Source organism: Bos grunniens, chromosome 9 (assembly GCF_055505025.1).
Source record: "Bos grunniens cultivar Pamir isolate PY7600 chromosome 9, Bosgru_T2T1.0, whole genome shotgun sequence".
Classification (NCBI taxonomy): Eukaryota; Metazoa; Chordata; class Mammalia; order Artiodactyla; family Bovidae; genus Bos; species Bos grunniens.
Window position 1 is genome coordinate 46,096,830 of NC_141173.1, and position 20,280 is coordinate 46,117,109.

The 20,280-nt window shown below is 37.2% G+C and overlaps 1 protein-coding gene across 18 annotated transcripts in view; it reads left to right on the forward strand.

Moving 5' to 3' along the window:
• HACE1 (HECT domain and ankyrin repeat containing E3 ubiquitin protein ligase 1) overlaps positions 1-20,280 on the forward strand; it is a 118,577-nt gene that overhangs the window by 38,122 nt on the left and 60,175 nt on the right. For 16 of the 18 annotated variants that reach the window (XM_086317563.1, XM_086317551.1, XM_086317554.1 and 13 more), the window contains 4 exons: positions 1,908-1,990; positions 9,064-9,160; positions 10,642-10,743; positions 11,383-11,489. In XM_086317563.1, the coding sequence (XP_086173689.1) occupies positions 1,908-1,990; positions 9,064-9,160; positions 10,642-10,743; positions 11,383-11,489 (389 nt within the window). The remainder of the gene's footprint in view (positions 1-1,907; positions 1,991-9,063; positions 9,161-10,641; positions 10,744-11,382; positions 11,490-20,280) is intronic. The other 2 variants (XM_086317568.1, XM_086317569.1) reach the window with 1 other exon arrangement.

Sequence of the window (20,280 nt, forward strand, 5' to 3'; positions counted from 1 at the left end):
GATGTTTTTTTGGAATTTTCCTTGCTTTTTCTATGATCCAATAGATGTAAATCAGTAATTCTTCCTATATGCTCCCACAAAATCTTTCTCATGGTTTCTTCGAAGACAATATCATTAGATAATGTCCATTGTTTTTCTCTAAACCTGAGTATTTCTTAATCTCATCTATGTTTGATATTCTTGATTCCGCATCTTCTATTCTGCTATATTGTATTCCCTTGTTTTGGAGGAGAGTATCCTTCAGTAGCTTCTTGAGAACAGATGTGTTGAAGTTAAATTTTTTGATATCTTACATAGCTAAGCATGTTTTTTATTTAAAAGCTTATATTTGAATGATAGCGTGGCTGGCTGTGGAATTTTACATTGAAAGTCATTCACTTAACACTTTTGGGAGTGTTTCATCGTTTACGTTTCCATGTTGCTCTTGAAAAGTTTAATGGCAATCTGAATTCTTTTTATCTCTGGAATCTTATTATCCCCAGTATTACTAAATTTTACTTTGATATGCCTTGTTGTAGGTGTTTTAATGTATTAAGCTGTGCACTGGTGAGTCTTTTCAATCTAGTAACTTACGTTCTTCCGTTCTTGGAGATTTTTTTGGTATTATTTCTTAATTACTTCCTTTTTGGTCTCTTGTCTCCTTTATTTCCCTTCTTCTCAGTTTCTATAACATGCCTCCTTGGATTGATTGGCTAGTTTTCTTAATATGTTTTTTTACTAGTTTTCCTGTTTTCTTTGTCTTTTTGATTCTTGTAGAATTTTTCAACACTGTATTTCTAAACTTCTATTGAATTTTTGAGCTTCTCAGGTGGTGCTAGTGGTACAGAACCCACATGCCACTGCAGGAGACACAGGAGACCCAAGTTCTGTCTCTGGCTTGGGAAGATCCCCTGGAGAAGGAAATGGCAACCCACTTCAGTATTCGTGCCTAGAGAACCCCATGGACAGAGAAGCCTGGTGGGCTATTTATAGTGAGTGCGTGGGGTCTCAGAGTCAGACAGGACTGAAGTGGCTTCGCATGCATATATACATTGAATTTTTACTCTTCCATCAAATTTTTAACGTCTTATTCTCTGAATATTTTCCCCCCAGAATCTTGTTTATGTCCCATGGATAGTATCTAGTCTGTCTTAAGAGTATTAGTTACTTTTAAAATTTTTTTTGCTATTATCTTTGGTTCCCTTTATTTCTTTATTTTTCTTCCTTTTTCTGTTTGTTTTTCAGGTTAGAGGCCTGCTTCAGTTCTGTCTTAAATGTTATCTGTCCATTCATGTTTATTTATCCTAAGACATGTGATAACGTGTACCCTAGTACACCTCAGATGATTGCAGAAGTGGAGCTTAGGGGACAAGATTGTATGTGAATGACTATCAGAGAAACTGAGTTGGCATTGGCTCCTGTGAACAGTAAAGGACTTCTTAGCTTTTTAGTATTTTGTATTTTAATTATTATGCTCTTTGAATGTTGAGAAGGTTAGAGCTCTGCTATCTACTATTTATTTTCAGAGGCAAAAAATTCAGATATCTAGAGCAGCACTGTCCAGTTTACTAGCCGTATGTGGCTATTTAAACTTAATTATAATAAAATAAAATTTAAAATTCCATTCCTCAGTTGTACTGGCCACATTTCAAGTCTTTGGTACCTACTTCATGTGTCAGTGATTTTCTGGAACCTTCCCAGATTAACACAATTTACATTACATTGATAATTCCACAAATACTGTGCAGTGCCCAAGGCTTGGAGCTTACCAAAAAGTGTAATTTATTCAACCACCATAATTGTCATGTTGCTACTCTTCTTTAAAGCTTCGGGTTGTGGTAAGAACTTTCCTTATTAAATGGATTAAAATTGTCGTAATTGTCTTTGTTTGACTTCTCTGGCTTTAGTTTTGTTTCTTTTCTTCCCAGACAGTGCAGTGCTTGCTGGACAGTGGTGCTGATATTAACAGACCAAATGTATCAGGAGCCACTCCACTGTACTTTGCTTGCAGGTATGATATTTTATATTGCTTGATGCTCTCATTAAAGAAAGTTGCATCTGCTGTATTTCCAAACACAAACATACTTTTATATTTTCTAAAACTCTTTGTTTTCCCGGAAATACTGTGCTCCCTTTTAAGATGACATATATAGCATTATGTTTCTTTTATGTAACTGCATGATGAAAAGTGTTTTATACTGCCAGTGTTTTCATATGTTGTAAGTGGAAGCTTTTGATTTACTTGATTGCTTAAATTTTAGGCTAATTACTTGGTAAGTAATAAGAAAGGTATATCAATAATCCAGTAATTTCCATCATTCTTTTTCAAGTACCAACTTAGTTTCAATAGGATAAGCTATTAAAGTATGTCTTAGTTCAGAGCCGTGTCTTTGCTTTCTCTGGATTTGTAACTTAAAAAAAAATTCTTTAATCATTCTTATTAAATATTAAGTTATGCATTAAGTTGTTTTTACACTTTTGTCTTAGTTCATTTTCTTTAAGCATACTTTTTATTCATTGATTCATTCATGTAATAAGCAAACATTTATTTAGCACTCACTGTGTGCCATGTAGTATTAGAGGCATTAGTGATACAGTAATAAATAAAGCCCAGTCCTTAAGGAGCTGACAGTGTAATAATTATACACATACCTCCCCCCCAACCCCATACAATATGTTCAATTAGTTGCAGTTAGGAGCAGTTCACAGTACACTTGATTTTTCTTTTTGGTTTAGATTATAAGAATTGTAGTATTTATTTAGGCTCCCTATTTTAGCTATAATGCTCTCCAGAAAGCTCTTTTCTTTTTCATGTCATTTTACCGGAGGTTTAAAAAATTTTTTTTGTTGCTCTATGTTGCTTGCAGGATCTTATTTCCTTGACCAGGGATTGAACCTGAGACCTGGCGGTAAAAGAGCTGAGTCCTAACCACTGGACCCCCCAGGAATTCCCTGGAGATTTGTTTTAGCTGAAACATCTGCTTTTCTCCTTGTTTAACTTCTCTTATAGGGTCTCTAATGTTGCTTTGATCTGACTAATTCAAATCATTAAGCCTTCAATTAGAACACAAAGACTTCTGAATCTCTAGACCTCTAGATCTTCCCTGAATCCAGGTTTTTTCTCATGTTATACTTAAAATTCGATTGCTTGGCTAGAACACCCGTTCCTTTTTTGTGTCCTGAATTTATGAATAGTATAATTGATTTCCTGAAATCATATCCTATCTTGAGGGCTTATCTCTAGATCAGACCTTTCTTTGAAACTTCAGATTTGAATGTCCAGTTCTTGATTTACATCATTCCTTGGAAGTCTCAGAGAATCTCAACTGTTGACATATCCAAAATATTGCTTCTGATTTCCTTTTCAAGCCTTTTCTCCAGTTTTTCTCATCTCAGTCATTGGAACCCGTATCTTCTCAGTTGTGTAAGCCAGAAACTAGTCATTATTTTTTATTTCTCTTTATCTCTCTCTTTGACCCTCAACTTGGAGTATATTAGTAAGTAATTTCCACTTTGAGAATACATTCTGAATCTCATCACTTCTCTCTACCTTGCTAAACCACTTTAGTTAAAGTTGTAACCTCTTGTTTAGAATACTGCAATAGCCTGTTAACTGGTCTTCCTGATTCCTCTGTTGTTTCCCTACCTTCTGTTCTTTCCTCAGAAGCCATGGTGACCTTCTAAAAAATGATTTGGCTGTTATCTCTTTGTTTAAACCTTGTATTTAAACTTTTCAGTGCCTCTTTATTGAATTTCCATTAAAATCCAAACCCTGCCTTCTTTCCTGGAGGAGAAATTGGCAACCCACTCTAGTACTCTTGCCTGAAAAATCCCATGAATGGAGGAGCCTGGCAGGGTACATTTCATGGGGTCACAAAGAGTTGGACATGACTGAGCAACTGAGCATGCATGTATGCCTTCTTTCACAAGACCTGCGTGGTCTGACCCTGCTTAGCTCACTGTGGTTCAGCCACATTGGTTCTCTTTGAGTCCTCAAATGCAGTGGATTCTTTCCAGCAGGCTTTTTCTACATGCTTTTTGTTTTGCCTGAAATGTTCTTCCATAGACTTTCTATATGGCTGACTCCGTGTGCTTCATTGTTAATTTTTAGGAAGGAATTCCTGACCAATCTAAGTAGGCCTCTCTGCATATTTCCTATTACAGCATCATGATCATTTCCTTCATAGCACTTTGTATTTTATAGTGTTTATTTACTGGTTTATAATGTGTCTCCCCTGTTGGACTGAAAGCCCAATGAAAGAAAGAAAAATATTCATCACTTTATATTCCTTGTGTGGTACAGTGCTTTGTGTTTAGATGCTTTGGAAAGGTTTTTGAATGAGTGAATCACTGTAATTACGTTTTTGAAAACTATCTTATGTAAAACAATGCCATGTGTACTGGTAAAACATAGGTATATTAGTGTTGTACTTAACTGTCATATTCGTATAGTTAGTCTGAGCATAGGGATGTGTAAAAGAACTTTTTAGATGTGCTTTCTGCTAGTATTATATACCCGTCATTAAGTTTTAACTAGGCAAACATATCTCATTGAACAAAGATGGTTAAGCAAATGCAATTAAAATTGAAACTAGAAAATAAATTCTTTTTGTAGCAGGATGATAAATATGGAACATGGAAGATGATTCATTTTGTAGGCGGACTTCTAATTGTATTCATGATATCTAAAGGTATACATTAAAAATTATAAATTATTCCCAATGTATTGTTTCTCATAAAAGGGAAAGGAAAGTGAGAAATAGAACAAGTTGATCTTGTAGACAAGTTACAGGGCTCTAAGATAAAAAAGCTGAACTTAATGTAAGTTTTTATTGTTGAGAGATGTTAGTAGGTATATCACAACGTGTCTCATTCAAGGATCAGCTGAAACAGGTGTTTTTTTTAATTAAATTGAGAAGGTATTGAACTGTATAGGACGTGGGGTTCAAATCACAGCCCCCAAACTGTGTAACTTCTTGACCTCTGAAGCTTTGTTTCCTTGTGAAATGGCAATACTGATACATACCTTGTGGAACCATAGTGCTAATTAAATGAGATGGCTTATTTAAAGCATCCTGCAGAGGATTTTACACTTAGTAGTTGGTAGATGCTCATTAACCCCTAGCACGCTTTTCCACACTTAGTGAGCACAGAGTTGTTTTGTCCTCATTCAGTTTCATTGCTCTGCAGGTTTTTCTAACAAATTTGACTCTTATCCCATAGTACAGGCAAGCCTTTTCTTTCTTCCTTTGTATTCTATTCTAATTCTGAACACTATTTAATAAAATAATACTACTGTGAGTGAGTCATTTCAGATTGCTTTTGAACTAAAACTATGACAGGAAGTATCTCCTGGCTGCTTTTCTTCTCTAGGTATTTTGTATGAGAATTAGGATAATTCACTAGATTTTTTTCATGTGGACTATAAGCACACACTGATTTTCTCCTTCTGCCCAAATCTTCAGGTGCCTTTGTTTTCAAGACTTTTATATGGTATCTGAAAATGCTTCAGATCCTTAAATGATTAGGTTGGTTTTGCATTCACTCATAATACTTCCCATTCCCTTAACTTGGTTCTTTTAATAAAGGTTTGGATGTGTAGTGATTTTCAAATAGTTTCTGTAACTGCAGATAACTTTTATTCTGTTAAGGAAAGCAAGGTTTAGCTGGGGTTATATAAATTCAGTAAATTAGAGAGATTTTTATGGCATTTTGGAGGTCTGTAATAAAAGTGAGAGAGGTAAGATTCTGAACCTGGTTTACAGCTACTACCAGGCAACTCCTTTCAGTTAGGAAGTCCACTACAAAGTAGCTACGTAAAACAGTCCATAGACTCAAAATTGCAAACTTTTAGAATAGGAAAGAACCATTATTAGAAAATATAGAAAATACAGCCTCTTTATTTCATCAGCAGTTCCAAAAAATGTTGTGATATGTGTACTATATGCACATTAGCCAAGTTTTCAAATTGTATCACTGCAAGAGCCTAAAGTTAGAGACCTGAAAGTTCTTGAGAAATCAATTCTAAGTGCTTTAGAAATACTACAGGTTTCTTATTAGTTAAATCTTTGCCAACTTCCTGCTGCTGCTACTAAGTCACTTCAGTCGTGTCCGACTCTGTGCGACCCCATAGATGGCAGCCCACCAGGCTCCCCCGTCCCTGGGGTACTCCAGGCAAGAACACTGGAGTGGGTTGCCATTTCCTTCTCCAATGCATGCAAGTGAAAAGTGAAAGTAAAGTCGCTCAGTCGTGCCCGACTTTTAGCGACCTCATGGACTGCAGCCTACCAGGCTCCTCCGTCCATGGGATTTTCCAGGCAATAGTACTGGAGTGGGTTGCCATTGCCTTCTTCTGCCAACTTCCTAGTTTCCATAAAATACATTGGCACTTCCTTGAAGGGAGTTATCTCAATCAGTATAAAAAAAATAAGTTGAATTGTAAAGAATAGTTATTGAGCACATGTTTGTAGTTATTTGAACTGAAAAATCTTTCATGCAGCATTTTGAGAAGTCTGTAACAGGATAATCTTCTTTGCAATTTTTCACATGAGTCACTTGTGACCCTAATGAGGTTATGCAGATTTTATGTATTATAGCAATTGTTTCTTTTAACTTACTTTTGAAATGAAATGCCACCTGGTTACAGATGAGATTTTAATGTAGTTTTGGAAATTACTCCAGCTTCATAAGAATGTCATAGTGATTTTTTTTCCTTGATATTAATTATTTTTGTTGCTATATGTGGTAAGAAATTAATCCTAAATAAATTATTATTCAAGGTTTTTTGTTGTTATTTTTGGTAGCTCAGTACCTTATTTAATGCTCACTTGTCAAATGAATGGTAATCTAAAATGAGAGCCCGTCATATAACTCAACAGATACATTGAGTACATGTTATAAGCCAATTGCCCTGCTTGGTGCTATGGAACAAATTATTGTCAAGAATTTTACAGTTTAGTTCGGAAGATTGGTCATCTGACCCAGGTAGTGAATAATTGTAAAAGAAATGTCACTAAAGTCGAACAGAACAGCTTTGTAAATCTGGGGTTTTCATAACCTTAGTATTGGTACTAGTGCTAAGTGACTTCATTCCTGTCTGACTCTTAAGAAAATCATTGTTTCCTTAAGTTAAGTAAGCTCCAGTTAGTTTCTTTTCTCATAGTCCTTATTTTTAGGTATTACACAGAATAGGACAGTGTTATTTGTAAAATAATTACTGTTAACTATGTAATACATAATGTGTTGGCCAGCACTTCCACCTGAAATGATGCTTGATGAAGACTTTTCTTAATGTAGACTAGTAAAATTAGTTTCTGTTGCTTTTGGAGGGATTGTTGATTTACTTGGTTTCTTGATTTTCTGCTGTTTTAGAGTAAATTAGATACTGTTCTTAAGTTATTTTTCATCTGTTGATATTTGTTTTAAGGAAGGTAATCAGTATTATAAAGTTTCAAGAGAGTGATAAACCTAATATCTGCCACCAGGTTAATACTAGGATGCTATTTTTGAAATTAATTTCAGTTACACTTTATGCAGTGTCATTTTGTGGAAAAGAATGAGTAGGTTGTTTTTATCTATTTAAGTTTCTAATAATCTGTATAGTCTTTATCTCTGTGAAATAACATACCTTTTTAGATAACGGTACTGTGGGAAGAGTATCGGTATAGAAAACCAGAGATATGAGTTCGAGTTTCACTTGTGCTTGAGTAGTAGTTTTCTCTTCCACAAAATAAAATTCTTTGATCAGATACTCTTTGAAACTGTATGACTTCCTTGGGCATTTTGTAAAAGTAGCTTTAAATAAAGAAACCTAGAGGCTTTGCTGGTGGCTCAGTGTTAAAGAATCTACCTGCCAGTGCAGGAAGCATGGGTTTAATCCCTGGATTGGGAAGATCCCCTGGAGAAGGGAATAGCTACCCACTCCGCTATGTTTGCCTGGAGAATTCCATGGACAGAGGAGCCTGGTAGGCTATGATCCATGGCGTCACAAAGAGTCAGACACAACTGAGTGACTAACACTTCCACTTGCAGGGGTTTCCCTGGTGGGTCAGTGGTAAAGAATCTGCCTGCCAGTGCAGGAGACATGGGTTCGATCCCTGGTCCAGGAAGATCCCGCATGCCTTGGAGCAACTAAGTCCGTGTGCCACAGCTACTGAGCCTGTGCTCTAAAGCCAGGGGGCTGCAATTATTAAGCCCATGTGCAGCAAACTGTTGAAGCCTGAGTGCTCTAGGGCCTGTGCTCCACAACAGGGGAAGCCACTGCAATGAGAAGCCCATGCACCACAACTAGAGAGAAGCCCAAGCAGCAACTAAGACCTAGCCCAGCCAAAAACATTACATAAAAAAAAAGTTTAAAAAATCTTGTTAAAAAATAATGAAATCTAGAGTCTAGTGGTTGTAACTCCCCAAACAACTTCTTTCTGGCTTAGAGTGGTTGCTACACCTACTTGAAAGAGCAAATAGAGTGAATAGGGCATGTGGATAAGAATTTTTCATTGTAGATCAGATTGAATAGCTGTCAGCAGAAACCAGACTGAGTGGACTGATAAAATGAAGGTTGGAAATTAGGTAGTATTTTTGGCTAATTAATCTCCCCCCATTTATTTATTTTGATTTTTGTCTTTTCTCCTCCTTTTGTTTTTTTTTTCACCAAGTATTGAAGTGTCATAAAATGTACACTTGTTTTTTGTATTGAGATTCTTTTGGACTAAGAAATCTGGAGACTTGGACCTTTGTGGTGGAAAGCAGGTCAGGCTAGAATTGAGAAGAAAGTGATTGAAAGAAAAAAACAGCGTAAGCCCAAGTAGCAGCAACTTATCTCAAAATGTTATGCATTATTGTAGTAATATGTCCCAAGTTCAATTCTAAGATTCACTAGGTCAGTTTCTTATCTACATTATTAAAGTATGACTTAACATTGGTAAGTTTTTCTAACTGTTGAGGTTGTAGTTCAGATCTTTGTCTCAGTGTGTCAAAATTGCCATCCTCTGTTGATTGATACTAACTGTCCATAATTTATTGTGAAAGACATTTTTATGTCTTATTAAAAAGATCATATGTTAACTTGGTTCTGTTTCTATACAGTCATGGTCAGAGAGACACAGCACAGATTCTTCTATTACGAGGTGCCAAGTATCTGTCAGATAAAAACGGAGTAACCCCTCTGGATTTATGTGTCCAGGTATGTTGTTAGTGTATATTCCTACTGTAGGCTACCCATTCCAGTATTCTTAGACTTCCCTGGTGGCTCGGCTGGTAAAGAATCTGCCTGCAATGCGGGAGACCTGAATTCGACCCCTGGGTTGGGGAGTTCCCCTGGAGAAGAAAATGGCTACCCACTCCAGTATTTTGGCCTGGAGAATTCCATGGATTGTATAGTCCATGGGGTCAGAAAGAGTCGGCCACAACTGAGCGACTTTCACTTCACTTTACTTTGTAATAGAAACTGAGACAGGTAAGATTGTTTTTTTTTTTTTCCCCTCAAGTGAGAGGATGGGTACAAAGATTCTTATTCTGTTGAGAATATGATCTTTAAAAGAAACTGTGATAGTATAAGAAATATATATTTGCCTATATCCCAGTTACTAACACAAGAGGTTCTAAGACCCTTGGAATCTCCAGAGTAATAAGAATGTCTTTTTGTGTATTAATGAGGTGACTGAAAGACCCTTGGTAGCTTCAGGAAAGGGACTGGTTGACAGATGAGCCATCCATGTTGTTAGAGGCAGCCTCGTCTCCCATTCCTGGGGAGGGAGTTGAGCTAGAGACTGAGTTTAGTTACTGCTGCTGCTGCTGCTAAGTCGCTTCAGTTGTCTCCGACTCTGTGCGACCCCATAGACGGCAGCCCACCAGGCTCCGCTGTCCCTGGGATTCTCCAGGCAAGAGTACTGGAGTAGGTTGCCATTTCCCTCTCCAATGCATGAAAGTGAAAAGTGAAAGTGAAGTCGCTCAGTCGTGTCCGACTCTTAGCAACCCCATGGATTGCAGCCCACCAGGCTCCCCCGTCCATGGGATTTTCCAGGCAAGAGTACTGGAGTGGGTTGCCATTGCCTTCTCCGGGGTTTAGTTACTAGTGACTGATAATTTAATCATTCATGTCTGTGTAATGGAACTTTCATAAAAACCTTAAACAGTGTGGTTGTCTGAGAGCTTCTAGGTTGGTGAACACATCAAAGTGCTGAGAGGGTGGGTCACCCAGAGAGAGCACAGAAGCTCTGTGCCCCTTCCTTCATACTTTGCCCTATGCATCTCTTCTATTTGCCTGTTCCTGAGTTGTAGCCTTTATAGTAAACATGTAAGTAAAGTGTTTCCCTGAGTTCTATGAACAGTTCTTGCAAATTATTAAACCTGAGGAGTAGGTCTTGGGAGCACCTTACTTATAGTCAGTCAAAAGAATGGGTGATGTGGACTTGTGATTGGCTTTTGAATTGGGGGCACTCTTGCAGGACTGACTCCCTACTGTGTAGTATGCCCTAACTCCAAGGCAGTTAGCATCATAACTGAATTAAACGGTGGGACACCCAGTCAGTGTCCACAGAGAACTGGACAGTTGCTTGGTGTGGAAGACTCACATATTTGGTACCAAACTTATATGTAGAAGAAACAGGTTTTCCTTTAGGAATTTTGTATTTAAACTTAGATAATCTTAACTCTTGTTTTTAGGGTGGATATGGAGAGACCTGTGAAGTATTAATTCAGTATCACCCTAGGCTTTTCCAGACAATTATTCAAATGACACAGAATGAAGATCTCCGAGAAAACATGGTAATATAATTGTGCTAATAGCATGTAAACGAACAAGCTTTGTTCATATGTGGTGCATATGGCATTTTACAAATGTGTTTAGTAATTTTATTATGTAAATATTTAAATAATTTGAATTGGCTTATCTGCTTATAGGGCGAGTATGAATTGCATAATAATTAATAAACTTTGTGCTAATATTTGGCCCTGTGCATCTTCTGTCCTCTGCACCTTTGATCTCTTCTTAAGATAAGTAGAATATTTCCCATAGGTAGAGGAAAAGAACCTAAGAAGGAATATCATGTTATGATTAGTAATCACGTTTACTGAACTCTGTATTTTTAATACTCTACTCTTTGAAAAATTATAGAGTTTAAGTTTTTTTTACATTTTAGAGGTTTGGCATTAATTTCCATAAAAATACTTGGTGACTTCTGTTCTATCTATTTATACTTTTTCACTGGATGAGTTTGAATAAAAATTTTATGTCATCTTATCTCTGTATAAGCTTTTGATTTTATACAAGGCCAGATAATTGTAAAGGACTTGATTCAGCTAATTGAGCTTTGGGATACTTACCAAACTAATAAGTACTTCATTTCTTGACAAAGTTTACTGGATTATTATGTAATTATATTTTTTTATTTGTAAAAAATTTAGTTACGGCAAGTTCTGGAGCATTTGTCTCAGCAAAGTGAAAGCCAGTATTTAAAGATTCTAACAAGCCTTGCTGAAGTTGCCACAACAAATGGTCATAAATTGCTTAGGTAAGTGTTTAAAAATACACACAAATCAATAGGCAGCAATATCTGTCAGCTTTGTCTCTTTTTAGGCTTTTCTGGGAATAGTTTATTTTGTTGATGCCTTTTGTCAGTGTTAAGATGTTCTAAAATTTTGCTGAGTTATTGTTTGTTTTGTTTTAAAGGACTAGGGCAATTAACTGAGGAGACTTTAATCTGTCTAAAGAGACTAAAATAGAGACTGACTTAAGTGGATTTGGGGTTATATGTCTAGAATTTTATAAAATGATTGCTTAGACTAGTCATATGTGTAGTGTTCATAAAAAAGTGTCAAGAATGTAGTTTAGGAAGCTTTAATTTACAAAACTGAGTATGGCTACTGTTCAACTGGGCAGTGTTCTTTATGAAAAATCAACTTTATAAAGAATCAACCCTCATGATTCTTTATAAAGTTTTCTCCCTGAACTGTCCCCCTGAGTTCAGTTCTTTGTTCTTTCCAATTCTGTGGTTTTAGTGGCTCATAACTAAGTCCATGAAGTTAATGCCTTTATAATATTTTTCTGCACCTCCACTTATTTGTATATGGTTAGCCACCCCAGTTAGGACTAAACAGCCATTTAAAAATAGTTAATGTGTTATTTCTTAGCTTACAGATTTGGCCCATTTCTAGTTTGGATACTTTCTTCCTTTGTAGCTTTCTTTTTACTTCAACTTTTAATACATTGATGGTCTTAGAATAGATCCTGATCTTCTCTCACCTCTGTGTGCAACTGGGTTTTGTTCCTCCCAGCTTGATGCTGCTTCTGTAAATCAGCTACATTGTCAAATCCATTACGTCAGCCCTTTGTTCCTGTCTTCCTTTGTACCTTTCATTCAGACCAGAATCATACTCTGTACTATTTGCCTAAAACATTCCTTACATTCATGGTCCAAGATTGCTTTCTTGGATTTATTTATTATCTGTTAAGTATTTCTTATACAGTCCTACTCAGTATACCATTTGCTAATTTTCTTATTATTCTCTTTTACCTTTGATACTACTTTAGATGCTGTCTTTAAGATTCATTTAATTCCAGCTCGACGTAATGCTCTCCTTTTATTAGTCATTTCTGTTAATCCATTTATATGATGAGGCCCTTCTAAGACATGCTGAGTTAGAGTGTGGGCTCTGGAGTTAGCTGGACTCAGGTTTAAATTCAGACATCACCATTGACTGTGTGTCTCCAGCAGGTAACTTTTTGGAGATTCTCTTCATCATCCATCCATCTGGCCAATACATATTTTTGAGTGCCTGCTATCCACTAGGCCATCTGCTACAAAATGATGATTCAGTTCAGTTCAGTCGCTCAGTCGTGTCCGACTCTTTGCAACTCCATGAACCACAGCACCCGAGGCTTCCCTGTCCATCACCAACTCCCGGAGTCCACCCAAACCCATGTCCTTTGAGTCGGTGATGCCGTCCAACCATCTCATCCTCTGTCATCCCCTTCTCCTCCTGCCTTCAATCTTTCCCAGCATCAGGGTCTTTTCAAATGAGTCAGCTCTTCACATTAAGTGGCCAAAGTACTGGAGCTTCAGCTTCAACATCAGTCCTTCCAATGAACACCCAGGACTGATCTCCTTTAGGATGGACTGGTTGGATCTCCTTGCAGTTCAGGGGACTCTCAAGAGTCTTCTCCAACACCACAGTTCAAAAGCATCAATTCTTTGGCACTCAGCTTTCTTTATAGTCCAGCTCTCACATCCATACATGACTACTGAAAAAACCATAGCCTTGGCTAGATGACCTTTGTTGGCAGAGTAATGTCTCTGCTTTTTAATATGCTGTCTAGATTGGTCATAACTTTCCTTCCAAGGAGTAAGCGTCTTTTATTTTCATGGCTGCAGTCACCATCTGCAGTGATTTTGGAGCCCAGAGAAATAAAGTCAGCCACTGTTTCCACTGTTTCCCCATCTATTTGCCATGAAGTGATGGGACCAGATGCCATGATCTTCGTTTTCTGAATGTTGAGCTTTAAGCCAACTTTTTCACTCTCCTCTTTCACTTTCATCAAGAGGCTCTTTAGTTCTTCACTTTCTGCCATAAGGGTGGCGTCATCTGCATATTTGAGGTTATTGATATTTCGGCAGTCTCGATTCCAGCTTGTGCTTCTTCCCGCCCAGCGTTTCTCATGATTAACACAGACAAAATCTCATCCTGTGTTTAATTTATAGTCTAGTCAACTTTTAATTTCCTTGTTGAAAAATGATAGTAAATATCTTAATGAATTGTTGTGAGAATGAAATGTTAAGATGTTGTGAGCATACTACCAAGCATCGTGTCTGGCACATAGTAGAGATGATGATGGTGATAATGATAGTTCTTTTTAAAATTCCTCATAATATCTTTATCCTGTTTTCCTACATTAGAAAACTTGTTTTTTCTGCTTAAGTATTTGGCCTATTTTCCACTCTTCCTAGTAATCAGAAGCTTTTATATTTTTATGTTTCTCTGTTTTTATTCTATGTTCACCTTTAATACATATCTAAGAAACTTATAATAAGCTATGGAATATTCAAATACATTATTTACTTTAAACCTCACAGTAGCTTTGTGATGTAGGTATTATTTCCATTTTATATATAAGAAAATTGAAGTTCAGTGATTTGCTAGCTAGAAGAACCAGGACTTATATCCTTACTAATTAATGAAGAGCAGATCCTGGGCTCCAATTTAGCTCTTAAAAATGATAGGGTTATTAGTGGAACAGGGGAAACAGGGTAAGAAAAAGGGTTCTATGGCCAGAACAAGTTCTAAAACTGCTTTGCTAAACTGTACTGCCTCACCACTTACAAAGATACCTTTCAGATGTCGTATGGAATCCATTATTTTGGCCAGTTTGGTCTGTGAACATCTCTGTTAGAATTGATTCGTACTATGTTAGAATTTGTTGTATTGGTGCTGTCTTGGCAAAACTAGTCCTCCTCCTGTGTTTCTCCTTTAGTTTGACAGACTACCACTTTTCACAACATTTCAGAAACCAAGTGTATGAATTTTTATTTCTGACACCAAGCAATTCTTTGGAAGGACACTTAGGACACTAGCTGGTGTCCTACAGTTTAACTCAATTCTGACACTGTCTACCTGAAGAAAGCATCAGATCCCATAGGTTAAGGACTCAGTCCTAGGAGACTGCCCCCCACCTCAGATATCAGTTGCAAATAGTAGATCCCCAGACTACCCACAACTTCCGTTACCTGACTACGCACATCAGAGGTTTTCATGATCACCTGCCACTTGGATTTCTAGAACAGCTCACATAATTCAGGGAAACACTTACTTTTTTTTAACTAGTTCCCTTGTGGCTCAGCTGATAAAGAATCCGCCTGCGATGCAGGAGACCTGGGTTGGGAAGATCCCCTGGAGAAGGGAATGGCTACCCACTCCAGTATTCTGGCCTGGAAAATTCCATGGATAGTACAGTCCATGGGGTTGCAAAGAGTCGGACATGGCTGAGCAACTTTCACTTTTTTCATTTTATTAAAGGATGCTGTGACCATCAACAGGGGATCTTCCCAACCCAGAGATCAAATCCATGTCTCCTGTGTTGGCAGGAAGGTTCTTTATCACTAGCACCACCTGGGAAGCCCATAATAAAGGACACAGATGAACAACTAGATGAATAGATACATAGAATGAAGTCTGAAAGGGTCCAGAGACAGGAGTTGCCATAGAGTTGGGGTGCGTCACCCTTATATTACGTGTATGTGTGTGCACGCTTGGAAGCTTGCTGAACCCCCCATATTTTTGTTTTTTTTAAATGGAAGTTTCATCACATTGATATGTTAATCATTAATTCCATTTGCAGCCCCTACCCTCCTCTGGAGAATGGAGATTGAAGCTAAAATTCCAAGCTTCTAATCATTACTTGGTGTTTCTAGTGACCAGCCCCCATCCAAAACCCCAGTAATGGTTGCCTAATTACAGCAGAAGATACTGGTTTCACTCAAGAAGTTCCAAGGGATTTAGGAACTCTGTTTCAGGAACTGGGGTCAAAGACCCAATGTGAGAATGAAAGATGCTCCTAGTGTACTTATCAGTTTGGAAATTGTAAGAGTTTTAGGAGCTTCATACCAGGAAAGTTGGGAGAGGGGCAGAAGACAATACTTATTTTTTCTACTTTCTCAACAGCTACCAGGTTAGTTTCTTAAGAAGACCTCAAATACAAATCATCCCTCTCTGCCAGTTAGTTTAATGGTACTTTTTGCAGATTGTCTTTATTTTGTTCATTTATTTGTGAATCATTGTATGTTTCTTAACTCACAATGTGATATAATTTTGGCCATTTAAAATGAAATTTTAATTAAAATAATTCAAATATGTATTATTAGCAATGATTGAGATGTTCTTTAGCATAATTTGGGAAAAATGGATAGCCTTTTGTCTAACCGATATTAGGAATATTTGCTAAAGATAAATATTTAATGAGGGCCCTTTTGCACATAGTGTTGTATTTCACTAAATGAGTTATCTTGCTTCCTATATATTTATGATTGAAGGTGAAGATAGTTATCAGTGTGCTATCTTTGTAAAAGAGAAATGTAAAAGAGAAATCACAGCTATTTGCTAAATAAGACATTGACTGAAAGTATACTCTTATATTAACCAAAAGTAAGTAAGTTGACAGGGCTTTGAATTAGGAAGTTTACAATATAAAAGTTAAATTAACTTTTTAAAAAGTTAAATATTAAAAAGTTAAGTTAACTTTTTAACTCTTATATTGAGACCTGGTGGCTTGTGAAGAAATTATTTTATGATGAGCTGGAGCAGTTTGTGATGAAGTTTGGATTCTATGATCTTTCTGTATAATATGAAGGATATTTCACAGGTTGGAAAGTGAAAAATGACATTGTTTAGATCGATGACTTAACTTTGAAGAAGTTTAAACTGGGTAAAGTAATATTCATATAGTCTAATAATCTTAGAGTATTTCTTGTTGTTGTTGTTCAGTCGCTAAGTCGTGTCCGACTCTTTGTAACCCCATGAATTACGGCATGCCAGGCTTCCTTGTCTTTTGCTATCTCCCTTAGTTTGCTCAAACTCATGTCCATTGAGTCAGTGATGCCATCCAAACATCTCATCCTCTGTCACCTACTTCTCTTGCCCTCACTCTTCCCAGCAAGTCTTTCCCAAGCAAGGTCTTTTCCAGTAAGTCAGCTCTTCCCATCACGAGGCCACTGTATTGGAGATTCAGCTTCAGAACCAGCCCTTCCAGTGAATATTCTTGCTTTATTTCCTTTAAGATTGACTGGTTGGATCTCCTTGCTTTCCAAGGGACTTTCAAGAGTCTTCTTCAGCACCACAGTTCGAAAGCATCAATTCTTTGGTGCCCAGCCTTCTTTACGGTCCAACTCTCACATCTGTACATTACTTATGGAAAAACCATAGCTTTGGCTATATGGACCTTTGTCGGCAAAGTGATATCTCTGCCTTTTAATACACTGTCTAGATTTGTCATAGTTATTCTTCCATGGAGCAAGCGTTTTTTAATTTTGTGGCTGCAATCACCATCTGCATTGATTTTGGAGCCCAAGAGAATGAAATCTGACAGTTTCCACATTTTCCCCGTCTATTTGCCATGAAGTGATGGGACCAGATGCCATAATCTGCATCTTTTAAATATTGAGTTTTAAGCCAGCTTTTTCATTCTTCTTTTTCACCTTCATCAAGAGGCTCTTTAGTTCCTCTTCACTTTCTGCCATTAAAGTGGTATCATCTGCATATTTGAGGTTGTTGATATTTCTCCCAGAAATCTTGATTCCAACTTGTGATTCATCCAGCCTGACATTTTTCATGATGTACTCTGCATGTAAGTTAAATAAACAGGGTGACAATGTACAGCCTTGATGTACTTTCCCAATTTAGAATCAGTCTTTTGTTCCATAACAGGTTTTAACAGTTCCTTCTTGTCCTTCATACAGGTTTCTCAGGAAGCAGGTAATATGGTCTCATATTCCCATCTCATTAAGAATATTCCTGTGATCCACACAGTCAAAGGCTTTAGCATAGTCAGTGAAGCAGAAGTAGAAGTAGTTTTTTTGGAATTCCCTTGCGTTTTCTATGATCTAGTGGATGTTGGCAATTTGATCTCTGGTTCCTCTGCCTTTTTTAAATCCAGCTTGTACATCTGGGAATGCTTGGTTCACATACCGCTGAAGCCCAGCTCGAAGGATTTTGAGCATTACCTTCCTAGCATGTGAAATGAGTGGAATTGTATGGTAATTTGAACATTCTTTTGCATTGCCTTTCTTTGGGATTAAAATAAAACTGACCTTTTCCAGTTCTGTGGCTACTACTGAGTTTTACTCCAAGGCGAAACTTGCCTGTTATTCTGCTAAGTCACTTCAGTCGTGTCCGACTCTGTGCGACCCCATAGACGGCAGCCCACCAGTCTCCCCCGTCCCTGGGATTCTCCAGGCAAGAACACTGGAGTGAGATGCCACTTCCTTCTCCAATGCATGAAAATGAAAAGTGAAAGTGAAGTTGCTCAGTCCTGTCCGACTCTTAGCAGCCCCATGGATTGCAGCCCACCAGGCTCCTCCGCCCATGGGATTTTCCAGGCAAGAGTACTGGAGTGGGGTGCCATTGCCTTCTCCAGCCTGTTATTCTAGGTATCTCTTAATTTGCTACTTTTGCTTTCCAGTTCCCTATGATGCCAAGGACATCTTTTTTTGGGTGTTCTAGAAAATCTTGTAGGTCTTCATAGAATATTTCAGCTTCATCTTCTTTAGCTGCTTCTTCAGTGGTTGGGGCATAGACTTGGGTTACTCTGAGGTTGAATGATTTGCCTTGGAAATGAACCGAGATCATTCTGTCATTTTTGAGAGTGCAACCAAGTACTGCATTTCAGACTCTTTTGTTGACTATGAGGACTACTCCATTTTTATAAGGGATTCTTGCTCACAGTAGTAGATATAATGGTTATTTGAGTAAAATCTGCCCATTCTCATCCATTTTAGTTCACTGATTCTTAAGATGTCAGTGTTTGCTCCTGCTCTCTCCTGTTTGACCACATCCAATTTACCTTGATTCATGGACCTAATGTTCCAGGTTCCTTTGCAGTATTGTTCTTTATGGCATTGGACTTTACTTTCACTGCCAGATAGAACCACAGCTGGGCGTCATTTGCGCTGTAGCTCAGCCTCTTCATTCTTTCTGTAGCTATTTCTCTGCTCTTCCCCAGTGGTATATTGGATACCTACTGACCTGGGGAGTTCATCTTTCAGTGTCACATCTTTTTGCCTTTTCATATTGTTGATGGGTTTCTCAAGGCAAGAATACGGAAGTGGTTTGCCATTCTCTTCTCCAGTGGACTACGTTTTGTCAGGCCCTGACTAGCAGGGATGTGCCTTTAGCCACTCAGTGTAGCTGGATGGCATGCCCAGTACCCTAGTTGTCCCACTGCTGGTCCTCACTGAGTGTATAATGACTATTATTAAACTATGTTAATAATTGATGATATTCATACTCCATTGTATAAGAAAATACTTACCTTGAAATTAACTCATGAAGTTCTCTAGATCAGGTACTTATAGCAAATATTTATATATATGGTAATTTCACTGAGGAAAATTAAATTCAGATCTTTCTCATAGAAAAATTTGAGAGTCATTGGAGCTCACGTTGCAATAGCTGCAACACAATAGAAGAAAGAAATATTAGTTTAAACCAAATTCCTTTTTTCTTTTGTCAGTCTCAAGAGTCTTACGTTGTAGAATTAAAAGCAACTTTGTAAAGGCAAATATGTAAAAATCCATGCAAGTTAAACTAACGATTCTATGCACATTAGATCCACAGTTACTAAAACAAAAAGTTTTGCTAATGTGTTGTAGCTATCCTAGTCAAATACAATATGGACGGCAGTAGCTGTTATATTTTACTAACACTTGTAACTGATAGTTAATTTTTATTTATTATTTTTAATAATTTTTAGAATGAGGAAACAGCATGAATGTTGAAATTAAAATGTCATGAAATTTTGGTTCAGTTGTCATTAGAATAGAGAATAGCTTCTGATTTTTCACTTATCAAATCATAATACTTAGAATAGGGATTTGCGGTTTCTTCATTACTAATCATTATTGTTTTCAGTGTTAGAGGATACCCAAAAATATCATAACGGAAGATTTTAATGAACTGAGGAAGGTAGGGTAAGCTTTGATGATTAAATTTATACAAAGGCAGTCATACCATTCTGCCCAAATGTTTATGCAGCTTTTTACTCTGCTTTTGTGTACCATTATAATACAAGATAACTTATGTTGAAGGTTTCAAAATAAAACCACCCCCTGAACAACAATGACAACTTTTTTTTTTTTAAGATCAGTTGTTAGATTCCATACACTTTTAGTCGAACTTCCTCATTTTCTCAGTGGAAGAGTAATGATTGCTATCCATAATGATGATGAATAATTTCCAGGCACTATGGGATTTTAGAGGGCTTTTTGATTAGAATTACTTTTATCAGCCTTTTTCATAGTAGGATATATTTCTTTTATGTATAGTCATTAGACAACCCATTATATAGAGAACCACCCTGACACAGATAGTAAGTTTAAGATTATTTAATTTGTATATGTTCTGTTTGTGAACATTTGGTTTCTATTCTGGGATGGGCTAGGGAAAATGGGGTTATGGATAGAATAACAAAGTTCAGCCTCTACCATTGACTTGTAGGTTGGCCTAATATTATAATCAGCATTTCTGTTATTGGTTCTCAGTGAAATGTTCTCAAGAGTTCTAAAGAATCAGCTTAATTTATAAATTAAGTGGTGATTT